The sequence below is a fragment of the Eleutherodactylus coqui genome, chromosome 3 (genome assembly GCF_035609145.1).
Source record: "Eleutherodactylus coqui strain aEleCoq1 chromosome 3, aEleCoq1.hap1, whole genome shotgun sequence".
Lineage (NCBI taxonomy): Eukaryota > Metazoa > Chordata > Amphibia > Anura > Eleutherodactylidae > Eleutherodactylus > Eleutherodactylus coqui.
The window spans coordinates 265,428,960-265,448,777 of NC_089839.1; the positions used below are offsets into that span (position 1 = coordinate 265,428,960).

General features: G+C 46.1%; 1 protein-coding gene across 1 annotated transcript in view; it reads left to right on the forward strand.

Annotated features, from left to right (window-relative positions):
- The window catches only part of DPYD (dihydropyrimidine dehydrogenase), a 1,260,313-nt gene that overhangs the window by 917,782 nt on the left and 322,713 nt on the right, over positions 1-19,818 (forward strand). The window contains exon 16 of the mRNA XM_066597377.1: positions 6,665-6,748. Coding sequence (XP_066453474.1) covers positions 6,665-6,748 — 84 coding nt within the window. The remainder of the gene's footprint in view (positions 1-6,664; positions 6,749-19,818) is intronic.

A 19,818-nucleotide genomic window follows, 5' to 3' on the forward strand; every position in this document is an offset into this window, starting at 1 on the left:
CAGTTTTATGGCTCCCCAGCAAGACTGTGTCACCACTCCCCAGTCAAGGCTGAGTCAGAGGGAGCAGTGTCTTGTCAGAGAGGGTGTTTAGTGCAGCTGGGAGAATCATCACGGATAAGCATACCCGCCTGTCAACTGCCAGTGCCGACATGCTTACATTCATAAAGATGAACAAAGACTGGATTTCCCCAGACTTCTCTTCTCCACCGGCGGAAAGCAGCGGAACCAAATGATTATTTTCGCTGCAACAGGAGAAAAATGCATCCTTTATCACCACAAAAAAAGGGGGAATTAGCTTTGTCAATCCCTGTCGGATATTATCACTCCTCCTCCTACTACTACTCCTCCTTCTAAAACAGCATGTCATCACACTGAACTGCCAATTTTTCTGCAGCCCAAAGAACTCTGTTTAAAAGTTTTACAATTTTTAAAAGTTTCAAAAGTTTTTATACTTTAACTGAAACCATTTTTTTCACAGGGCTGCCTCCAGGCTCTATTAGAAATTAAGCAACAATGAGCTGTATCTTTAAAAAAAGTTTATGGGTTTCACTTGCCCTCGCGGTTGAGCAACGTTTCAGGGGTACACTTGTACTCTTGGTACACCAATTTTCAGGCCCTTGTCTATACTGTTATCAAACTAATTTGTCCAGCCTTCACCTACACTCTTGCTAAACAAATTTTTTTAGGTGTTCGTCTATACTCTTGGTACACCAATGTTTCAGGGGTTCGCCTACACTCTTGCTACAGAAATGTTACAGGTGTCTGCCTATACTCTTGCTACATAAATGTTACAGGGGTCTGCCTATAATCTTGCTACAGAAATGTTACAGGGGTCCGCCTATACACTTGCTACTGAAAGGTTTGAGGGGTTTGTCTATACTCTTGCTACAGAAATGTTACAGGGGTCCGCCTATACTCTTGCTACAGAAATGTTACAGGGGTCTGCCTATAATCTTGCTACAGAAATGTTACAGGGGACCGCCTTTACTCTTGCTACATAAATGTTACTGGGGTCTGCCTATACACTTGCTTCTGAAAGGTTTGAGGGGTTCACCTATACTCTTGCAACAGAAATATTACAGGGGTCCGGCTCTACACTTGCTACTGAAAGGTTTAAGGGGTTCGCCTATACACTTGCTTCAGAATTGTTACAGTGGTCCGCCTATACACTTGCTACTGAACTGTTACAGGGGTCCGCCTATACTCTTACTACAGAAATATTACTGGGGTCCGCCTATACTCTTGCTACATAAATGTTACAGGGGTCCGCCTATACACTTGCTACTGAAAGGCTTGAGGGGTTTGCCTATACTCTTGCTACAGAAATGTTACAGGGGTCCGCCTATACACTTGCTACTGAAAGGTTTGAGGGGTTCGCCTATACTCTTGCAACAGAAAAGTTTCAGGGGTCCGCCTATGCTGTGAGTGCACAAAGGTTTCCCATAGCGGTGTTCAGCTGTCTGACACATACACAGAAGGAAGTGTGTGGGGACACATGGATTTCCTATAGCTATGTAAGTCACGGCACCTTGAGTTACACAGAGAGTATTGCGGGTCCTACCTCGGTCATGGTTTCTCAGCCTTATTATGCCACCTCCTCCTCCTGCTTGGGGTCTGGGGATCATGTATTTGCTCTTTTGTTACCACAGTTATCTGAGACACTGGTTTGGACCAAACTGCAAAAGCGTTACTGAATTAATGAGACGTTCACAGCTGTACTAGCATCCGAGTCCACTTTATGCCCATGATTATTGAGGGTGGGGGCAGAGGCCGAGGTCCTGGGGGGGGGGGGAAGAATCAACTGTGCCAGGTTTGGCCTGTGGAACTTCTTTGTGGTTCATCCAGTCTTTGGAGCGATGAAAGCAACCGTAACTGATTTAATGAGACATTCACAGCTGTACTAGCATCCGAGTCCACTTTATGCCCACGATTGCTGATGGTTTGGGCCGAGGCCGAGGTCCTTGGCGGGGTGAAACTCTGCCATGCTTGGGCATTCTGATTTCTTTATGTGTAATACTGTCTTTGAGTTTCATGGGCTTGCCTATGCTGTGGGTGCACTAAGACTTCCGATTGCAGTGTTTTACCTATCTGGCACAAATACACTGAATGACTAGGGCAGAAGTGTGGCCCAAGGTCCTGGGCGGGGTGAAACTCTGCCATGTTTTGGCACTCTCTTTTCTTCCTGTTTAATACTTTCCATGGGTTCCAAGGGCCCGCCTATACTGTGGGTGCACAAAGGCTTTCCAATTGTGTTGTTCAGCTATCTGACACATACGAAGAATGAATTGCGCAGAAATGTGGGCCGAGGCCGAGATCCTGGGCGGGGTGATTTCTTTATCTGTAATACTGTGTTTGAATTTCATGGGCTCGCCTATGCTGTGGTTGCACAAAGACTTCTCACTGTAGTGTTTTACCTGTCTGGCACAAATATACTGACTGACTTGGGTAGGGTGCAAACAGCTTTCCCATTGGGGTGTTTTACCTATCTGGCACAAATACACTGAATGACTAGGGCAGAAATGTGGGCCGAGGTCCTGGGCAGGGTGAAACTGTACCATGTTTGGGCACGTTCTTTTCTTACTGTTTAATACTGTCCCTAGGTTGCAGGGGCTCTCCTATGCTGTGGGGTCACAAAAACTTCCCATTGCAGTGTTTTACCTATCTGGCACAAATACGCTGAATGACTAGGGCAGAAATGTGGACCGAGATCCTGGGCAGGGTGAAACGCTGCCATGTTTGGGCACTCTCTTTTCTTCCTGTTTAATACTGTCCCTGGGTTGCAGGGGCTCGCCTATGCTGTGGGTGCATAAAGATTTCCCATTGCGGTGTTTTAGCTATCTGGCACAAATACACTTCATGACTTGGGTTGGGCGCAGAAGGCTTCCCCCATTGCGGTGTTCTGCTATCTGACACCTACACAGAATGAAGTGTGTGGGGACACATGGATTTCCGATAGCTATGTAACTCACGGCACCTTGGGTCACACAAGGTGGAGGCTGGGACCGAGCCTCACCCTGGGCCCGACCTTGGGCCCGCTGACGTGCTTCCCACACAGAGTATTGCGTGTACGACCTCGGTCATAGTTTCTCGGGCTTATTGTGCCACCTCCTCCTCCTGCTTGGGGTCTGAGGATCAGCGCTGGGCGACATGTATTATCTCTCATGCTACAAATTACCACAGTTATCCGAGATACTGGATTGGAGCGTTCACAGGAAGCAACGGATTTCATGAGACTTTCACAGGGTCACTGTACACCTGTGATGGCTACTTTTGCGACATCTCCGGCTTTAAACCAATCTTTGGTGTTAGTATGCACTGCTGCATTGTGGAGATGTGTAGAAGTGCTGGCACCTGAGTCCCCCTTATGCCAACGTTTGCTGCTCCTGACAATTTTGTGACGGAGCTGGCACAGGATTGGAATGATGATCGTACATCAATTTATCATCAATTCTCAACAGCATTGTGGGCTATCGCCCACACTTACAAAGAGGGTCGCTGCCTAGCCCTGCCAACCCTCTGCAGTGTGTGTCTCTGGTTCCTCCTCATCGCAGCCGCACTTATAAATTTACATGAGGGTGGTGTGGCTATGAAGTGAGCCTGTGGCATGAGGCCAGCTGAACACTATGCAGGGAAAATTTTGTGTGCGCTGTGGACGCAGGGTCATGCGGGGGGTTGGACAGCAATGCCAATATGTAACCCAGGAGAAGAGGCAGTGGTGTCACCCGCAGGCAGTGATTGTCCTTGGTTGCAGCTAATGTGATGCTTAGCTAAGATGTGCCAGCGTGTGTGCCTTGCTAATGAGGGTCTGTCCCAAGTAAATTGTTAGGGGGGTGAGCGCCAGGCTTCCCCCCCCTATTTTGGCTTAATAGTGGAACCTGGGAGCCTCAGATGCAGCCATGCATGCTGCCGTTCCCTATCCATTTCTGTGGTGTTTCCATGACTTTCTGATGTTTTTCCGTGTTTCACAAATCATCCCCTATGCGTAGCATCAGTCCTCTACAAAAATGCTCGACTCCCCCATTGACTTCAATGGGGTTCGTTACTCGAAACGAGCTCTCGAGCAATACGAAAAGTTAGACTCGAGTACCCAGCACCTGAGCATTTTGGTGCTTGCTCATCTCTAATTCTTACCATACCAAATGTTTAGCAAAAGTTGACCAGTCATCACAGATTTCAATGGGATTCTGGAACTATTAGCAAAATCATGGCAGGAGTTCTGAAAGTATCAGTTACAATTTGTTGTTGCTATTTATACTGCATGTTATACTGGATTTGTCTTATTCATGTGGAATGTTTTATTTATTTTAGAAAGATATAATGGATCCTTAGTTGTCCCAAGAGTTACACTCCTTTTATACGGGCCAATTATTAGCCCCGGATGTTCCTATGAATGCTCTTTTGCCCGACAATTGAGTGTGTCAATGGATGAACAACCAGATGTTGAATGAGCAAACACTCATTCATTGGTTGACTGTGTTTAGGGGAGCATAAAATTGCTTGTTAGTCAACAGCACATCCCACCACGTAAACAAGGTGATGTGTAGCTGATCAGTGACAGCTGTATGGGGACAAACAATTGTGATAATGATTGGTTCTCCCCATAGAGAAACTTATCTACCCATGTACACAGAGGAAACTAGCGCTGACTGACATACTCATTGTGGTCAGTAGTTGTTAGCATGAGCAGATTATCTGCCCATCTATAAAGACTATTACTGGCCTAACTGCCAGTACAATTGTATTGATGCTATAGGGTGTAATCTGACTTGCAAGATGAACTCTTGTACACTGGTAGTAATATCAGCAGAGTGGATACATCTGTAACTATGATGCGGAGGTAGCAGTCGCTACCAGGACTTGAAGCCAAAGGAGCCCTAAATGCCCGTCTAACACATAAGAGGACAGCAGTATTATGAATGCAACACAGTAAATCGAAGTCCCAATACAGATTTTGCATTGCGCCCAGGAGCTTCTAGTTACGCTTCTGTCATCACTGTTACACTTTGTCAGGGTGGCTTCACACGAGCGTGTTCTTGAGCGTGCATACGCGCACCCAAAAACACACATCTATTGCAACCAATACATTCCCTCTGCTGTGTTCACATGTCTATGTTTTACAGGCATGCACCATAGGGAATGCACGCATTGCCTCCAATGGAGCCGCATGCCTTAATTGTTTTTCAGGGAAGAGCTTTAAATATAAGCCCTTCCCTGAAAAACAGCCATTTTAGTGTAAGAAAAAAAATATTTATATATACTTACCTGTCCACCGCTGCCAGTCCCCCGCGGGGATGAAGAACACATCTGCCACATGCGGCAGATGTTTTCTTCCTCCCTGTGGGTAATAATGAATTCCCTGCTGCACCAGTCACAGATGTGACAGATGCGGCAAGGAGTTCTTCATCCCCACGGGGAATAAAGAGTTCCCTATGACAGCTGTCACAGATAATAGCTGTGGTAGAGGATCAAGCTGCTGGAAACCCTTAATTGTTTTTCAAGGAAGGGCTTTAAAAACAAAGCCCTTCCCTGAAAAACAAGGCAAACTAGTATAAAAAATACACATACCTTACTTCAGCTGCCGTTGCTCAGCCGCATCCGTCCGCGCTGTCCCCGGCTCTGCAATGAAGTTCTTTGAGCAGGTGGGGAATTAAAATCCATTCAGCGAAAGCTGCCTGTGATTGGCTGAGCACCTCAGCCAATCAGAAGCAGCTCTTTCAGCAGGCGCTTAAAGAACAGCATTGCAGAGGCGGGGACAGTGCAAAGAGGAGCGGCTGAGTCCCCGCAGCTGAAGAAGGGTGAGTATGTTTTTTTTTTTTAATATTTCTTACAATAGTTTGCCTTGTTTTTCAGGGAAGAGCTTATATTTAAAGCCCTTCCCTGAAAAACAATTGCAGGGTACCGGCAGACCATTGCCTTCAATGGAGCCACCGGCAGCAGCTGCGTCTTCATTGAAGGCAATGCGCACTTGAATACACGCATGTTTTTGCGAGTACAGGGGTGTGTGCATATGTACGGACCTATGTACACACAAACACCCACTCGTGTGAAGACACCCTCAAGTTCCTGAAGTTTAGAAATGGCTTACTAGTTGTTTTCAGAGCAACATTTTCCCTAACCTTTTTGTAAATGTCCTTTTGGTTTTTGCATAGTGTTTGTTTCAGTAAGCTAGACATGATATAGTTCCTTGTAAAGTGAGATTTAGGCTAGTTTCATGCCAGTATAATGTGGCTACATTTTTCCACTCGTCTTAAAGCTACAAGTCTCCATCAAGCGGTCTATTTTCTTTCACACAACTGTAAAAAAATCTATATAGATTTTCAAAACTGCTAATTTCTAAACACTGTAATTTTACATATTTTTGGTTTAATAAAATACATATATTCAAATGCAAGCGGATATTCTTACAACCCCAAGGACGATACAGGGGAGGGCAAAATTACGCTTGAATAGTACTGACCAATCTACCACAAAGTTGGGATGACCTCCTACTGACAATCAGACAGTTTCCTTGACCGTCATTCTACATTCATACCTATATCGCAATACTGTGTACATACTTACATTACTATACCATATCTTACCCTACCCTTATCACTGTTCGTGTACACAAATATACCATATCTTACCTTTATGTGCAGTTATCTATGTTTTATATCTTTTACAGGCTTCTGGTGCAGATGCCTTGGAGTTAAATCTTTCTTGTCCCCATGGCATGGGAGAAAGAGGCATGGGTCTGGCTTGTGGGCAGGTGAGAAACTTCTTTGCACTTCAGTAACATTGTACTTTTTTTGTGTGTCACTTAAAAGTTTTAAAGATGTAATTTCAAAACTTTTCTGTGTAGCTCAGTGAGTGCTGCATCCATTCTTCATAAGCCATAACTTTGGGAGACATGATATGCAGAGTCATGAGATCTGGCGAGCCCTCTCTTTACAATGATGCCCAATATGTATGTCATCTGTAAGGGGGACAAGAGGTGTTCCCATTTTATAAAGTGTGGCATGTTGCTAGGATGTGCCATCACTTTATGATCGGTAGGGGTTGGCCTTTGGAATCCCCACAATGCTGATTTTGCACTGTAACTTCATTGTTTTTCTCGGAACAACATACTACAGCCACGTGTTGTGCAGTAAGCTGCACTATAGCCCCATTCAAGTTCCCTACACAGTAAGGTGAACAGAAGCGCCACTGTGCACATAAAACTTAGAAAAGAATATAGCACTAAATCAAAGCTTATACCTCTTCATTCTCAGAATTGGTGGGGGTCTCAAAAGTTGGGTGTCCACTCTTCATAGAAACATAGAAAAGTGAGGGCAGAAAAAGACCACATAGTCCATCTAGTGCCACACCATAGCAATATGCCATAATGTTATAAAATGGAAATATCCATTTAATGTACCTCAGCCTCAATTTTTCCACTAACCAATTTCAGCAAACATATGCGTCCAAATGAGACAATGATCTGCATGGCCAAATGAGGGATAGGGACTGGCAATATATGGTCGTACATATATAGTCAATGTGCACCTTGACCCCTTATTTGTTCTCAAAAATATTAGTAGATAATTACTTCAAGGCGTTGTCCAGGATTAAAAATGAAAGCCTACTTTTTTCCAGAAACAGAAGCTCTCATGGCCACAGGCTATGGGTGCATTCACACGAGCGTGTTCGTGTGCCGTACATAGGTGCACACAAAACCACATACGTGCACAAGCACACGTGAATGGAGGTCCGTGCCCATTTCTTTGGATCTACATATCAGGACAATAAAAAAATCTAGTTTTTAGTAGGTCTTAAAATTAGGTAAATATAATCTCAAATGAACGACAACACACTAAATGAACTAGAACATAAACTTACATCATGTGGATGGCATCGGATCAGAAGCAGAGCCCGCATCACCTGAAACAGCGATCCCCACTGCTAACCTTCTGCATTCCATGTTTTATGTATTTTCCAGCATATAATTGGTCCACAGAGGGAGCATAAAAAAAACAAAACTAAACAACACAGGCAAGATGCTTATTTTGTTCATTTTGCCTTCCAAAAAATGCAATAAAAGTGATCAAAAAGTCATATGTACCCCAAAATGTTACCAAAACATCTTGTCATGGGAAAAAAAGCCCTCACTGATCTCCATGGAAAAATAATAAAATTATGGGACTTTGAATGCAAAAATGTATTAAAAAATATCAAAAATAGGTTTTTTTCTTCAAAAAAATGCTATTCAAATATTAGCCATTTCTTAGCTGAATGCTAAATTCTAGCAAATAGTTTTTAAAGCACCAAGGTGGAATTAGCTGAGCTTAAATGTTGTTTTCATTTGATCTTAATGTTGATTCAAAGTCCCTGAAGCAAAATATTGTAGCAAATGTTTAAGCCTATTGTGATTTTGTGCTAAATGGTGCATAGCACAAATAGTATTCAGAATTCTCAGGCATGATTTGCTCAATTTGCATTGGGATTTGGAAAGAAATTTAAACATATTATGTTTTTTGTTTGCATTTAATCATCATCAGGATAGTTTTGATCACTGCCCCATGCCATTCAAAAACGGTCTTAAAGACAAGCAGACATTTACATTGCATTCTCCGTGGTACAGAAGAGCAGACCCATCTGGCTGAGTGCTTTCCCTGTACAATACTTCACCTTTTACAGAAGAGTCTTATGAAAAATTCATGCAGAACTTCATTTGTGTAATGTAATGTTGCAAAATGATGTAATTTTCAAATGGAATTGAATACAAAATTTAAATTTTCCTTTTATTGAGTCATATAAGAAGCATATAGGGGGGAATTTATGATCCTTTTAACGCCAGATTTTGTTGTAAAAAACGTGCAAATTTTTAAACAAATATTTTTGAAATTTCTCCTTCCTGGGCCAACCCTGACCCTTTTTCTAAATTTGGTGGGGTTAGTCAGAAGTGGTGTGGCAGCCCCAGACCAACAGATTTATGTATGAGTTATGCCAAAAAGGGGCACAAATTATACCCGAACCGTATACGAGCCTAGACCTGGTGTAAATTTATGTCTAGGCGCACGGAGCTACCGGGAGCCGTTTGCCTAGGGAAACTGTACTAAGCTTAGCTTAGAAAATGCCAGGCTTAATAAATTTCCGCCACAGTTGTTAAAAGGCATTGCAAGTTAGTTTTTATTTAACAAAAAATATTCTACAATATATAGCAATACAGTTTATCTGCATTATTATGGCATTTTGATAAAAATGAATTTAACACCAGTTTCTAAAACCAAAATAATAATTCAAAAGGGTTCTATGATTAATAAAAATGTGGATCCTTTTCAAAATTAAAATGGTTGCTCTAGATGAGAAAGACACGCATGCTTTTCTTCAAGTAGCACCATACCTATTGACACGTTATGTGTGGTATTGCAGCTCAGCCCTATGTACTGCAGTGTAGTTGAGCTGCAATGCAAGACACAATCCAGGTATGATTCTGGTTCAAGAAGAAAGGAGACAGGTTTTTATAATCCAGAATAATTGTTTTATCATTTAAGGGCTTATTCAGACGTGTGTATATTGGCCAGGTTTTCACGCCCGGCTGATATACACTGCCCCTCTCTGCAAGGGGAGGAGGCAGGATAGGCCGGGAGCTGTGCGCTGAGCTCCCGCCCCCTACCACTATTTTCAATGGGAGGGGGCAGGGTGGGGGATGTAGCCCCGCCCCTGTCATGCCACTCCCATTGCAAACAGTGGCGAGGGCCAGAGAGGGAATGGGAGCTCAGTGCACTGCTCCTGGCCCGTTCCGCCTCCTCCCCCTGCAGATAGGGGCAGTGTATATCAGCCGCGTGTGAAAACTCTGGTAAATTTTTATTAAAGTCATTTTCAGATCTACAGTCAACATGGGTTGAGTTAGATCAGGAGGTAACATGACCCCTGGGAGCTTCCAGCTACCTTATCATGACAATAAGTCTAAAAGAATGAGGGCAGAAATAACACCAGTAATTTAGTCACATTCTGCAAGGATTCATATAAGTTTAGAATCTGGAATTTACTTTCCCCCATGTCAAATTTTTCCGTGCCACTTGGTGAATTACACTTCTTTACTATGATTTCCTAATTGAAAGGCAATTTTTTTATTACAGTCTAGTCAACTATTTCTGATTGAACTAAAAAGAGAGAAAACAACACAAGCCTAAGAGCATACAAAGTTTTGCAGTTGGGAAATAGAAAAACTTACAAGATCCAAAATGGAAAAAAGTTCCAGGATAGGGTTCTTTGTCATTTATTGTTACACATTATAAAAGGTAAAGAAACCAGCTCTCAGTGCTATATCCTCATATAATACAATATGGCATAATACCCAGAAGGAAAGATATAACTTATTTCTGAAGGAGAGTGGTGGAACAAAGTTCTGCGCTACCCCCTTATTCCAAGTTGACTCTGCAGCAAATCACTCCCCAGACGTATCAGGAAATAGAACAAGTTCCAACAGGAGCAGTGAAGCTGTTTATTGCCAAAGTACTGCAAGTACATACATCAGGCCTAAAAAGCAGCAATGCGTTTCAGAGGTGAACTGACAGAGACAAAATCACAGCTTGCAATCCATATCCAAAGATTCATAATTCACAGTAATCATTACACTGCTTAACACATGAAAAACGGTTTATTGAAAAAAATTCCTATCATGCAATAAAACGTGGAAATTTTCCTCATTCATCTTTGCATAAAATCAATAAATTTAATTCAAATCAAGTAACATTAAGAATTATTCATACATAAATAATGATAGGTATTAATTAGAGATGAGCGAGCACCAAAATGCTCGGGTGCTCGTTACTCGGGACGAAATTATCGCGATGCTCGAGTAACGAACCCCATTGAAGTCAATGGGCGACCAGAGCATTTTTGTATATCGCCGATGCTCGCTAAGGTTTTCATTTGTGAAAATCTGGGCAATTCAAGAAAGTGATGGGAACGACACAGCAACGGATAGGGCAGGCGAGGGGCTACATGTTGGGCTGCATCTCAAGTTCCCAGGTCCCACTATTAAGCCACAATAGCGGCAAGAATGCCCCCCCTCCCAACAATTTTTACTTCTGAAAAGCCCTCATTAGCAATGCATACCTTAGCTAAGCACCACACTACCTCCAACAAAGCACAATCACTGCCTGCATGACACTCCGCTGCCACTTCTCCTGGGTTACATGCTGACCAACCCCCCCCCCCCCCCCCGCACGACCCAGTGTCCACAGCGCACACCAAACTGTCCCTGCCCAGCCTTCAGCTGCCCTCATGCCACGCCACACTCATGTCTATTTATAAGTGCGTCTGCCATGAGGAGGAACCGCAGGCACACACTGCAGAAGGTTGGCACGGCTAGGCAGCGACCCTCTTTAAAACGGGCGGGGCGATAGCCCACAATGCTGTACAGAAGCAATGAGAAATCCAATCCTGTGCCACCTCCATCTGGAGCTGCACACGTGGGCATAGCAATGGGGAACTTATGTGCCACACACTATTCATTCTGTCAAGGTGTCTGCATGCCCCAGTCAGACCGCGGTTTTTTATAAATAGTCACAGGCAGGTACAACTCCGCAATGGGGATTCCGTGTGCACCCACAGCATGGGTGGCTCCCTGGAACCCACCGGCTATACATAAATGTATCCCAATGCAGTGCCCTGGACAGCAGAGCTAACGTCAGATTAAATGCAGGTGGGCTTCGGCCCACACTACATACCCCAGTCAGACTGGGGTTCTTTAGAAGTGGACACATGCAGTTAAAACTCCGTGTGGACCGACAGCATGGGTGGGTGCCAGGAAGCCACCGGCGGTACATAAATATATCCCATTGCAGTGCCCAGCACAGCTGATGTAATGTCAGCTTTAATGCAGGTGGGCTAAAAATTAATTTGATTACACTGTAGGCGAGGGCCCCCAAAAATTGGTGTACCAACAGTACTAATGTACCTCAGAAAAATTGCCCATGCCCAACCAAGAGGGCAGGTGAAACCCATTAATCGCTTTGGTTAATGTGGCTTAATTGGTAACTAGGCCTGGAGGCAGCCCAGTTAAAATAAAAATTGGTTGAGGTGAAAGTTTCAACGCTTTAATGGGCATTGAAACGTATAAAAATTGTTTACAAAAATTATATGACTGAGCCTTGTGGGCCTAAGAAAAATTGCCCGTTCGGCGTGATTATGTGAGGTTTCAGGAGGAGGAGCAGGAGGAGGAGGAGGAATATTATACACAGATTGATGAAGCAAAAAGGTCCCCGTTTAGGGTGCAGCCTACATATTGCTTAGGTAGCGCTGCTGTCCCCTGGTGAAGAAGAGAAGTCTGGGGAAATCCAGGCTTTGTTCATCTTGATGAGTGTAAGCCTGTCGGCACTGTCGGTTGACAGGTGGGTACGCTTATCCGTGATGATTCCCCCAGCCGCACTAAACACCCTCTCTGACAAGACGCTAGCCGCAGGACAAGCAAGCACCTCCAGGGCATACAGCACGAGTTCAGGCCACGTGTCCAGCTTCAACACCCAGTAGTTGTAGGGGGCAGAGGCGTCACCGAGGATGGTCGTGCGATCGGCTACGTACTCCCTCACCATCCTTTTACAGTGCTCCCGCCAACTCAGCCTTGACTGGGGACCGGTGACACAGTCTTGCTGGGGAGCCGGAAAGCTGGCAAAGGCCTTGGATAATGGTCCCCTGCCTGCGCTGTACATGCTACCTGATCTCTGCACCTCCCCTGCTACCTGGCCCTCGGAACTGCGCCTTCGGCCACTAGCGCTGTCGGATGGAAAGTTTACCATCAGTTTGTCCACCAGCGCCCTGTGGTATAGCATCATTCTCGAACCCCTTTCCTCTTCGGGAATGAGAGTGGAAAGGTTCTCCTTATACCGTGGGTCGAGCAGTGTGTACACCCAGTAATCCGTAGTGGCCAGAATGCGTGTAACGCGAGGGTCACGAGAAAGGCATCCTAACATGAAGTCAGCCATGTGTGCCAGGGTACCTGTACGCAACACATGGCTGTCCTCACTAGGAAGATCACTTTCAGGATCCACCTCCTCCTCCTCCTCCTCCTCCTCCTCCTCCTCTGGCCATACACACTGAAAGGATGACAGGCAAGCAGCATGTGTACCCTCAGCAGTGGGCCAAGCTGTCTCTTCCCCCTCCTCCTCATGCTCCTCCCCCTCCTCCTCCTCTGGCCATACACGCTGAAAGGATGATAGGCAAGCAGCATGTGTACCCTCAGCAGTGGGCCAAGCTGTCTCTTCCCCCTCCTCCTCATGCTCCTCCCCCTCCTCCTCCTCCTCAACGTGCTGAGACATAGACATGAGGGTGCTCTGACTATCCAGCGACATACTGTCTTCCCCCGCCTCCGTTTCCGAGTGCAAAGCGTCTGCCTTTATGCTTTGCAGGGAACTTCTCAAGAGGCATAGCAGAGGAATGGTGACGCTAATGATTGCAGCATCCCCACTCAGCATCTGGGTAGACTCCTCAAAGTTTCCAAGGACCTGGCAGATGTCTGCCAACCAGGCCCACTCTTCTGTAAAGAATTGAGGAGGCTGACTCCCACTACGCCGCCCATGTTGGAGTTGGTATTCCACTATAGCTCTACGCTGCTCATAGAGCCTGGCCAACATGTGGAGCGTAGAATTCCACCGTGTGGGCACGTCGCGCCGCAATCGGTGCACTGGCAGATTAAACCGATGTTGCAGGGTCCGCAGGGCGGCAGCGTCCGTCTTGGAGTTGCGGAAATGTGCGCTAACCCGGCGCACCTTTCCGAGCAGGTCTGACAAGTGTGGGTAGCTTTTCAGAAAGCGCTGAACCACCAAATTAAAGACATGGGCCAGGCATGGCACGTGCGTGAGGCTGCGAGCTGCAGAGCCTCCACCAGATTACGGCCGCTGTCACACACGACCATGCTCGGTTGGAGGCTCAGCGGCGCAAGCCAGTGGTCGGTCTGCTCTGTCAGACCCTGCAGCAGTTCGTGGGCCGTGTGCCTCTTCTCTTCTAAGCTGAGTAGTTTCAGCACGGCCTGCTGACGCTTGCCCACCGCTGCGCTGCCGTGCCACGCGACACCGACTGCTGGCGACGTGCTGCTGCTGACACATCTTGAATGCGAGACAGAGGTTGCGTAGGAGGAGGAGGAGGAGGAGGAGGGTGGTTTAGTGGAGGAAGCATACACCGCCGCAGATACCACCACCAAGCTGGGGCACGCAATTCGGGGGGTGGGTAGGACGTCAGGGAGATATAGTGGCCCTGCCCGCCTGTGCTTGTCCACGTGTCTGTTGTTAAGTGGACCTCGGCAGTAACCGCGTTGATGAGGGCGCGTACAATGTTGCGGGAGACGTGGTCGTGCAGGGCTGGGACGGCACATCGGGAAAAGTAGTGGCAACTGGGAACCGAGTAGCGCGGGGCCGCCGCCGCCATCATGCTTTTGAAAGCCTCCGTTTCCACAAGCCTATACGGCAGCATCTCCAGGCTGATCAATTTGGCAATGTGCACGTTTAACGCTTGAGCATGCGGGTGCGTGGCGGCGTACTTGCGCTCGCGCTCAAACAGTGGCGCTAGCGACGTCTGGACACTGCGCTGAGAGACATTGCTGGATGGGGCCGAGGACAGCGGAGGTGAGGGTGTGGGTGCAGGCCAGGAGACGGTAGTGCCTGTGTCCTCAGAGGGGGGTTGGATCTCAGTGGCAGGTTGGGGCACAGGGGGAGAGGCAGTGGTGCAAACCGGAGGCGGTGAACCGCCTTCGTCCCACCTTGTGGGGTGCTTGGCCATCATATGCCTGCGCATGCTGGTGGTGGTGGCTCCCCAGCTGATCTTGGCGCGACAAAGCTTGCACACCACTGTGAAACAGTTGGTGGATTATTCGGTCTGGCCCTGCCTCTACCCCTGGCCACCGCACTGGCTCGGCCTGTGCCCACACCCTGACTTGGGCCTCCGCGTCCTCGCCCGCGTCCACATCCTATAGGCCTACCCCTACCCCTCAGCATGGTGTATTACCAGTAGTGCAGAAACAGAACGCTGTAATTAAATGTGACGCTTATTGGCCTGTGGTTGGAGGCTGACTTCGCTTACGGAACGCCAGGAAATAATTTTGCGCAAGCCTGCTGTAACACTTAGCTGGCTGCGTATGAATTAGGAGGACTACTACACCCAGCACAGACCCAGAACACTGAGGACAGTCACAGGCAGCCCAAATAGATTTTTTTCCCCAAATGTTTTTGCAAAGGCCCACTGCCTATATTCAATAAATGTATCTCTTCTCTCTCTGCGTCACCGCTACTGGCCCTGGAGTATGTCAAATAACTGCAGACTGTTGCACTGTGGACTGGAATACAGCGGTGATTTAACAGCCAACACAGAGCCATGAAATAATTTTGCGCAAGCCTGCTGTAACATTTAGCTGGCTGCGTATGAATTAGGAGGACTACTACACCCAGCACAGACCCAGAACACTGAGGACAGTCACAGGCAGCCCAAATAGATTTTTTTCCCCAAATGTTTTTGCAAAGGCCCACTGCCTATATTCAATAAATATGTGTTCTGTCCCTGCCTCACAATATATGTGTTCTGTCCCTGCCTCACAATATATGTCTTCTGTCCCTGCCTAACCACCACTTCTGGCCCTGGAGTATTACTGCAGGGCGCAATGCTCTGCACGGCCGATATACAAAAAAAAAAAAAAAGTGCAACATTGCAAAAAGCAGCTTCCACAGTACTGCACACGGTTAGATGTGGCCCTAAGAAGGACCGTTGGGGTTCTTGAAGCCTAAAATACTCCTAACACTCTCCCTATAGCAACTCCACCAAGACAGCACTTTCCCTGAACTATGTCAGAACGCATCTGTGGCGAGCCACGGGAGGGGCCGATTTTTATACTCGGGTGACACCTGATCTCGCCAGCCACTCACTGCAGGGGGGTGGTATAGGGCTTGAACGTCGCAGGGGGAAGTTGTAATGCCTTCCCTGTCTTTCTATTGGCCAGAAAAGCACGCTAACGTCTCAGAGATGAAAGTGAAAGTAACTCGAACATCGCGTGGTACTCGTCACGAGTACCGAGCATCTCGAACACGCTAATACTCGAACGAGTATCAAGCTCGGACGAGTACGTTCGCTCATCTCTAGTATTAATACATATATATTTTCTATTCCTGCATAGCGCATGCATGCAAGTCAGGGGTTGCCTGGAAATGTGAAATATACTTTCTATTGGCAGCTCCAAACTTGCAAAAACAAACAGATGTAGGTGTGAATACTATTGTACCAAGACGCCACCATAAGCTAGTGGTTTGACAGCCCTTCAATAGAAGAACACCCCTGTCCCACCCCTAGCTCCTGATTGGTTGCAGGTACCTCTCCTGTACCCCCTCCTTCCTCTGTGCTCCCCCTTCTCCTCTGTCTCCTCCTATGTCCTCTCTGTCACCCACTTTCTCCTGTGCCCCTGTTTACCACTATGCCCCATCCCCCCATCCAGTATCTGTACCCCTCTTCATCCCTGCGCCCCCCTCTTCCTCTGGTGCCGGCTCCTCTTCTCCCGGCAGGGGCCGTCTTCCCCCCTGCTTTCCAGCTCCTGACTGTCGGCCATGATTTCCCGCCCCTCCTCCGCCTTTGTTCTCACTTTCCTCAGGACTCCAGCAGGTCTGGACTGTACTAGCAGGCCTGGAATCTGGTGACTTTCCCCTGTCCGTTGCACAGTCCCCAAGAGCCCCCGAGGCTCTGATGTTCATCCCCAGTCATCGGCCGCCACCACTGGGAACTTTGGGTTGAGAGAGGACAGAAGTTTGTTGCAGCCTGGAGGTTGGAGGATGGGGCCTGGAGGGAGCTGCCTGCTGGTCCTCTGCTCCGTGGCTGCCACCACCACTCTCTGGACACCTGGCTGGCCTGCTCCGGGAACAGTGATATCAGCAGCAGCATCTGCAGTGATTTTTGCCTACCCTGGAGGGTTAGGTTTACTTTTCCTGTTAGGCTTAGATTATTATCTCATATTTTCATGTTACACCTGTAACATGGAAGCATTCAGAGCTCATAATGTAAGCCTAACTGGAAAAATAACCCTAACCATCCAGAGTGGACAAAAATCACTGCAGACGCTGCTGCTAGAACCTTCAAGCACCTTCAGCAATTCAGCCAATCGGGAGCTAGGGGCGTGACGGGCATTTCTCCATGCAAGCCCTGTCAAACTTCCGTGAGTGTCAAGGTACAATAGTACCTTAGGTGTGTGTGCACTGGAACTTTTATTTGCAATCTGCAACGATTGGGTGCGATGTGTAAAGTCATTTGCTACATAGGATATAGTGTCAGTTAAAATACCAATTGGTACAAAACGAAAATTAGGACTCAATAAAAGCATATTACCAAATACATGGGACTTCCAAGGAATCTGTGGGCTCTGTCAATAATCAGATTTAGAGGCATTAGAGTTGGGATTAACCCCTTATTGACTGCCATTGTGGCTTTTTAATGACCTCAATAATTGGCTTTAAACCTTCACATGCATCTTCTGAAGGCAGTGGCTTGACTGACTACTGACAGACAGACTCCTGCCCTAACTGCCAGGAGCATAAAAAACCCAGATCCTGGCAATTTAAACTCTTACAAGCCACAATTAATGGCAACTACAGCATATATACATAGGACTGGGGGAGGGGGCTCTTTATGTTCCCCATCAGCACCCCACAATGCGATTGCAAGGTACCAATGTGTACTCATGGCAGCCAAAGGTCTTACAAAGGCTTCCATGCCTGCCAAGTAACTCAGTCTATTAGACCCCTCCTCTGGCAGGGTCTAATAAGTTGATGTAATAAGCATAGTAGAATGCACTACATAAGTAATGCAGTGTACTATCCTAAAAAATCAAGTTTAAAAAAAATTTGTTTTTTTTCCCAAAAAACCCTTAAACAAACCAAACCAAACCCTTGAGCAAACCAAAAATGTTTTTAAAAGCAACATATAAAAGGTATTATTGCATGCATAACAACTAGAGATGAGCGAGATGAGATCTCTCACACTCTCCCCCCACCCTCTCCCTTCCACTCTCCTTCACCGCCCCTGCCCCCCGCTGCCCCCCCCCCCCCGAGCACACTCGGAGGAGAAGGCAGTTACTTAAGATGAGCGAGGCTCGCTCGAGTAACTGGCCTTACCGAGTGTGCTCGCTCATCTCTAATGACAACCCAAACAGTGAATCTATTTTGATATTTATCTCATGTAGTAAACACCGTAAAAATAATTTTTTAAAAATGAATGCCAGAATTGCTATTTTCCTTTCATTCACCTTCCAGGAAAACACAATAAAATCAATCCAAAAGTCATATTTATCCCAAAAGATATCAATAAAAACCACAACACAAAAAACTAAATTCAAAAGACAATTGCATTTCAGTTTTTTTCTCATCTTCCCCTTCAAAAATGTACTCAAAGTCATTCCATTAAGCCTCGTTCACACGACTGCCATTTTCCAGCGCGTATGTGAGCACAAATCCACGCATCCACAGATGTGCCAAAGTACGTGTGAACACAGCTCCGTGCCCATTGAATGAAGCTGCGGCCCCGTTGAAAGCAACGGAAGAACAACGCGATCCTCTGCCACAGCTGTCAAAGGGGATTCATTACTTCCCGTGGGGAGTGCCATCATTACTGAACACTGTGACAGTGCTATCACAGTGTTCAGTGACAAGGGGACTCCCCGTGGGGAATATTGATGCGCAGCACAGACCTATGTGCACTCCTGTCCTATCTTTTGCAGGTGAGCGTGTTTGCACACCTGTAAAACACAGACATGTGAATACATCAGAGAACCAATGGTTCTAATAGACGCGTGGTTATGTGCGCACAATTGTACGCACATAAACACGCTCGTCTGAATGAGCCCTTAAAAGGTAAAACTTGTCCCGCAAAAAACAAGGCCTCGTATGGCTATGTCGATGAAGAAAGAAAATTGTAAGGGTCTTGGATGTAATGATGAAAAAAAAAAGCTAGACTCTGCTCATTAACGTGCAAAATCGGTTGGTTCCTAAAGGGTTAACTCCATCACTGTTTTGACTTTTATTGCGAATGCTGTTAGTGGAATCACTGTTCAGAGAACATTGGGTGGACAGATTTATTTCAATGTGCCTGTAGCCCTGGCATAGTGCACAAATGAACTTGTCATTGTCAACCAGGGAGCAGATAGTAAAAGTGTAGTTCTCCTTTAACCCTTTACTGCCAAGCAATTTTTTTCTCCTCTTCCCCACTTTCAAGAAAATCATAATTTCTATATTTTTCACTCAACATAACCATCAAAGGGTTTGTCTTTTGTGAGAGGAGTTGTATTTTTCAGTGGTGCCATTTAATATACCAAACGTACTGAAAAACATTTTAAAATGTCTAAGTAGGGTGAAATGGAAGAAAACAAAATGTTGCTACTTTGGGAGATTTGTGTTTTAACGGCATACACAGTACAGCAAAGATGACATGTTAACTTTATTTGTCAGTGAGTACGATTCTAGCAATATCAAATTTATATCCATTTTCTGTTAAAATACTTTTAAAAGATGAAGTGTTTTGTTTTTTTATTGCTTTCTCTCATCATCTTCTGAGCCCCATAACTTTTTCATTCTCTGAAGATGGATTTTTCTGAGAACTTGTTTTTTGCATGACAACCTGTAGCTTCTGTTGACACCAATTTGGGTTACATACGACTAGAGATGAGCGAGCACCAAAATGCTCAGGTGCTCGTTACTCGGGACGAAATTATCGCGATGCTCGAGGGTTCGTTTCGAGTAACGAACCCCATTGAAGTCTATGGGCGACCCGAGCATTTTTGTATATCGCCGATGCTCGCTAGGGTTTTCATTTGTGAAAATCTGGGCAATTCAA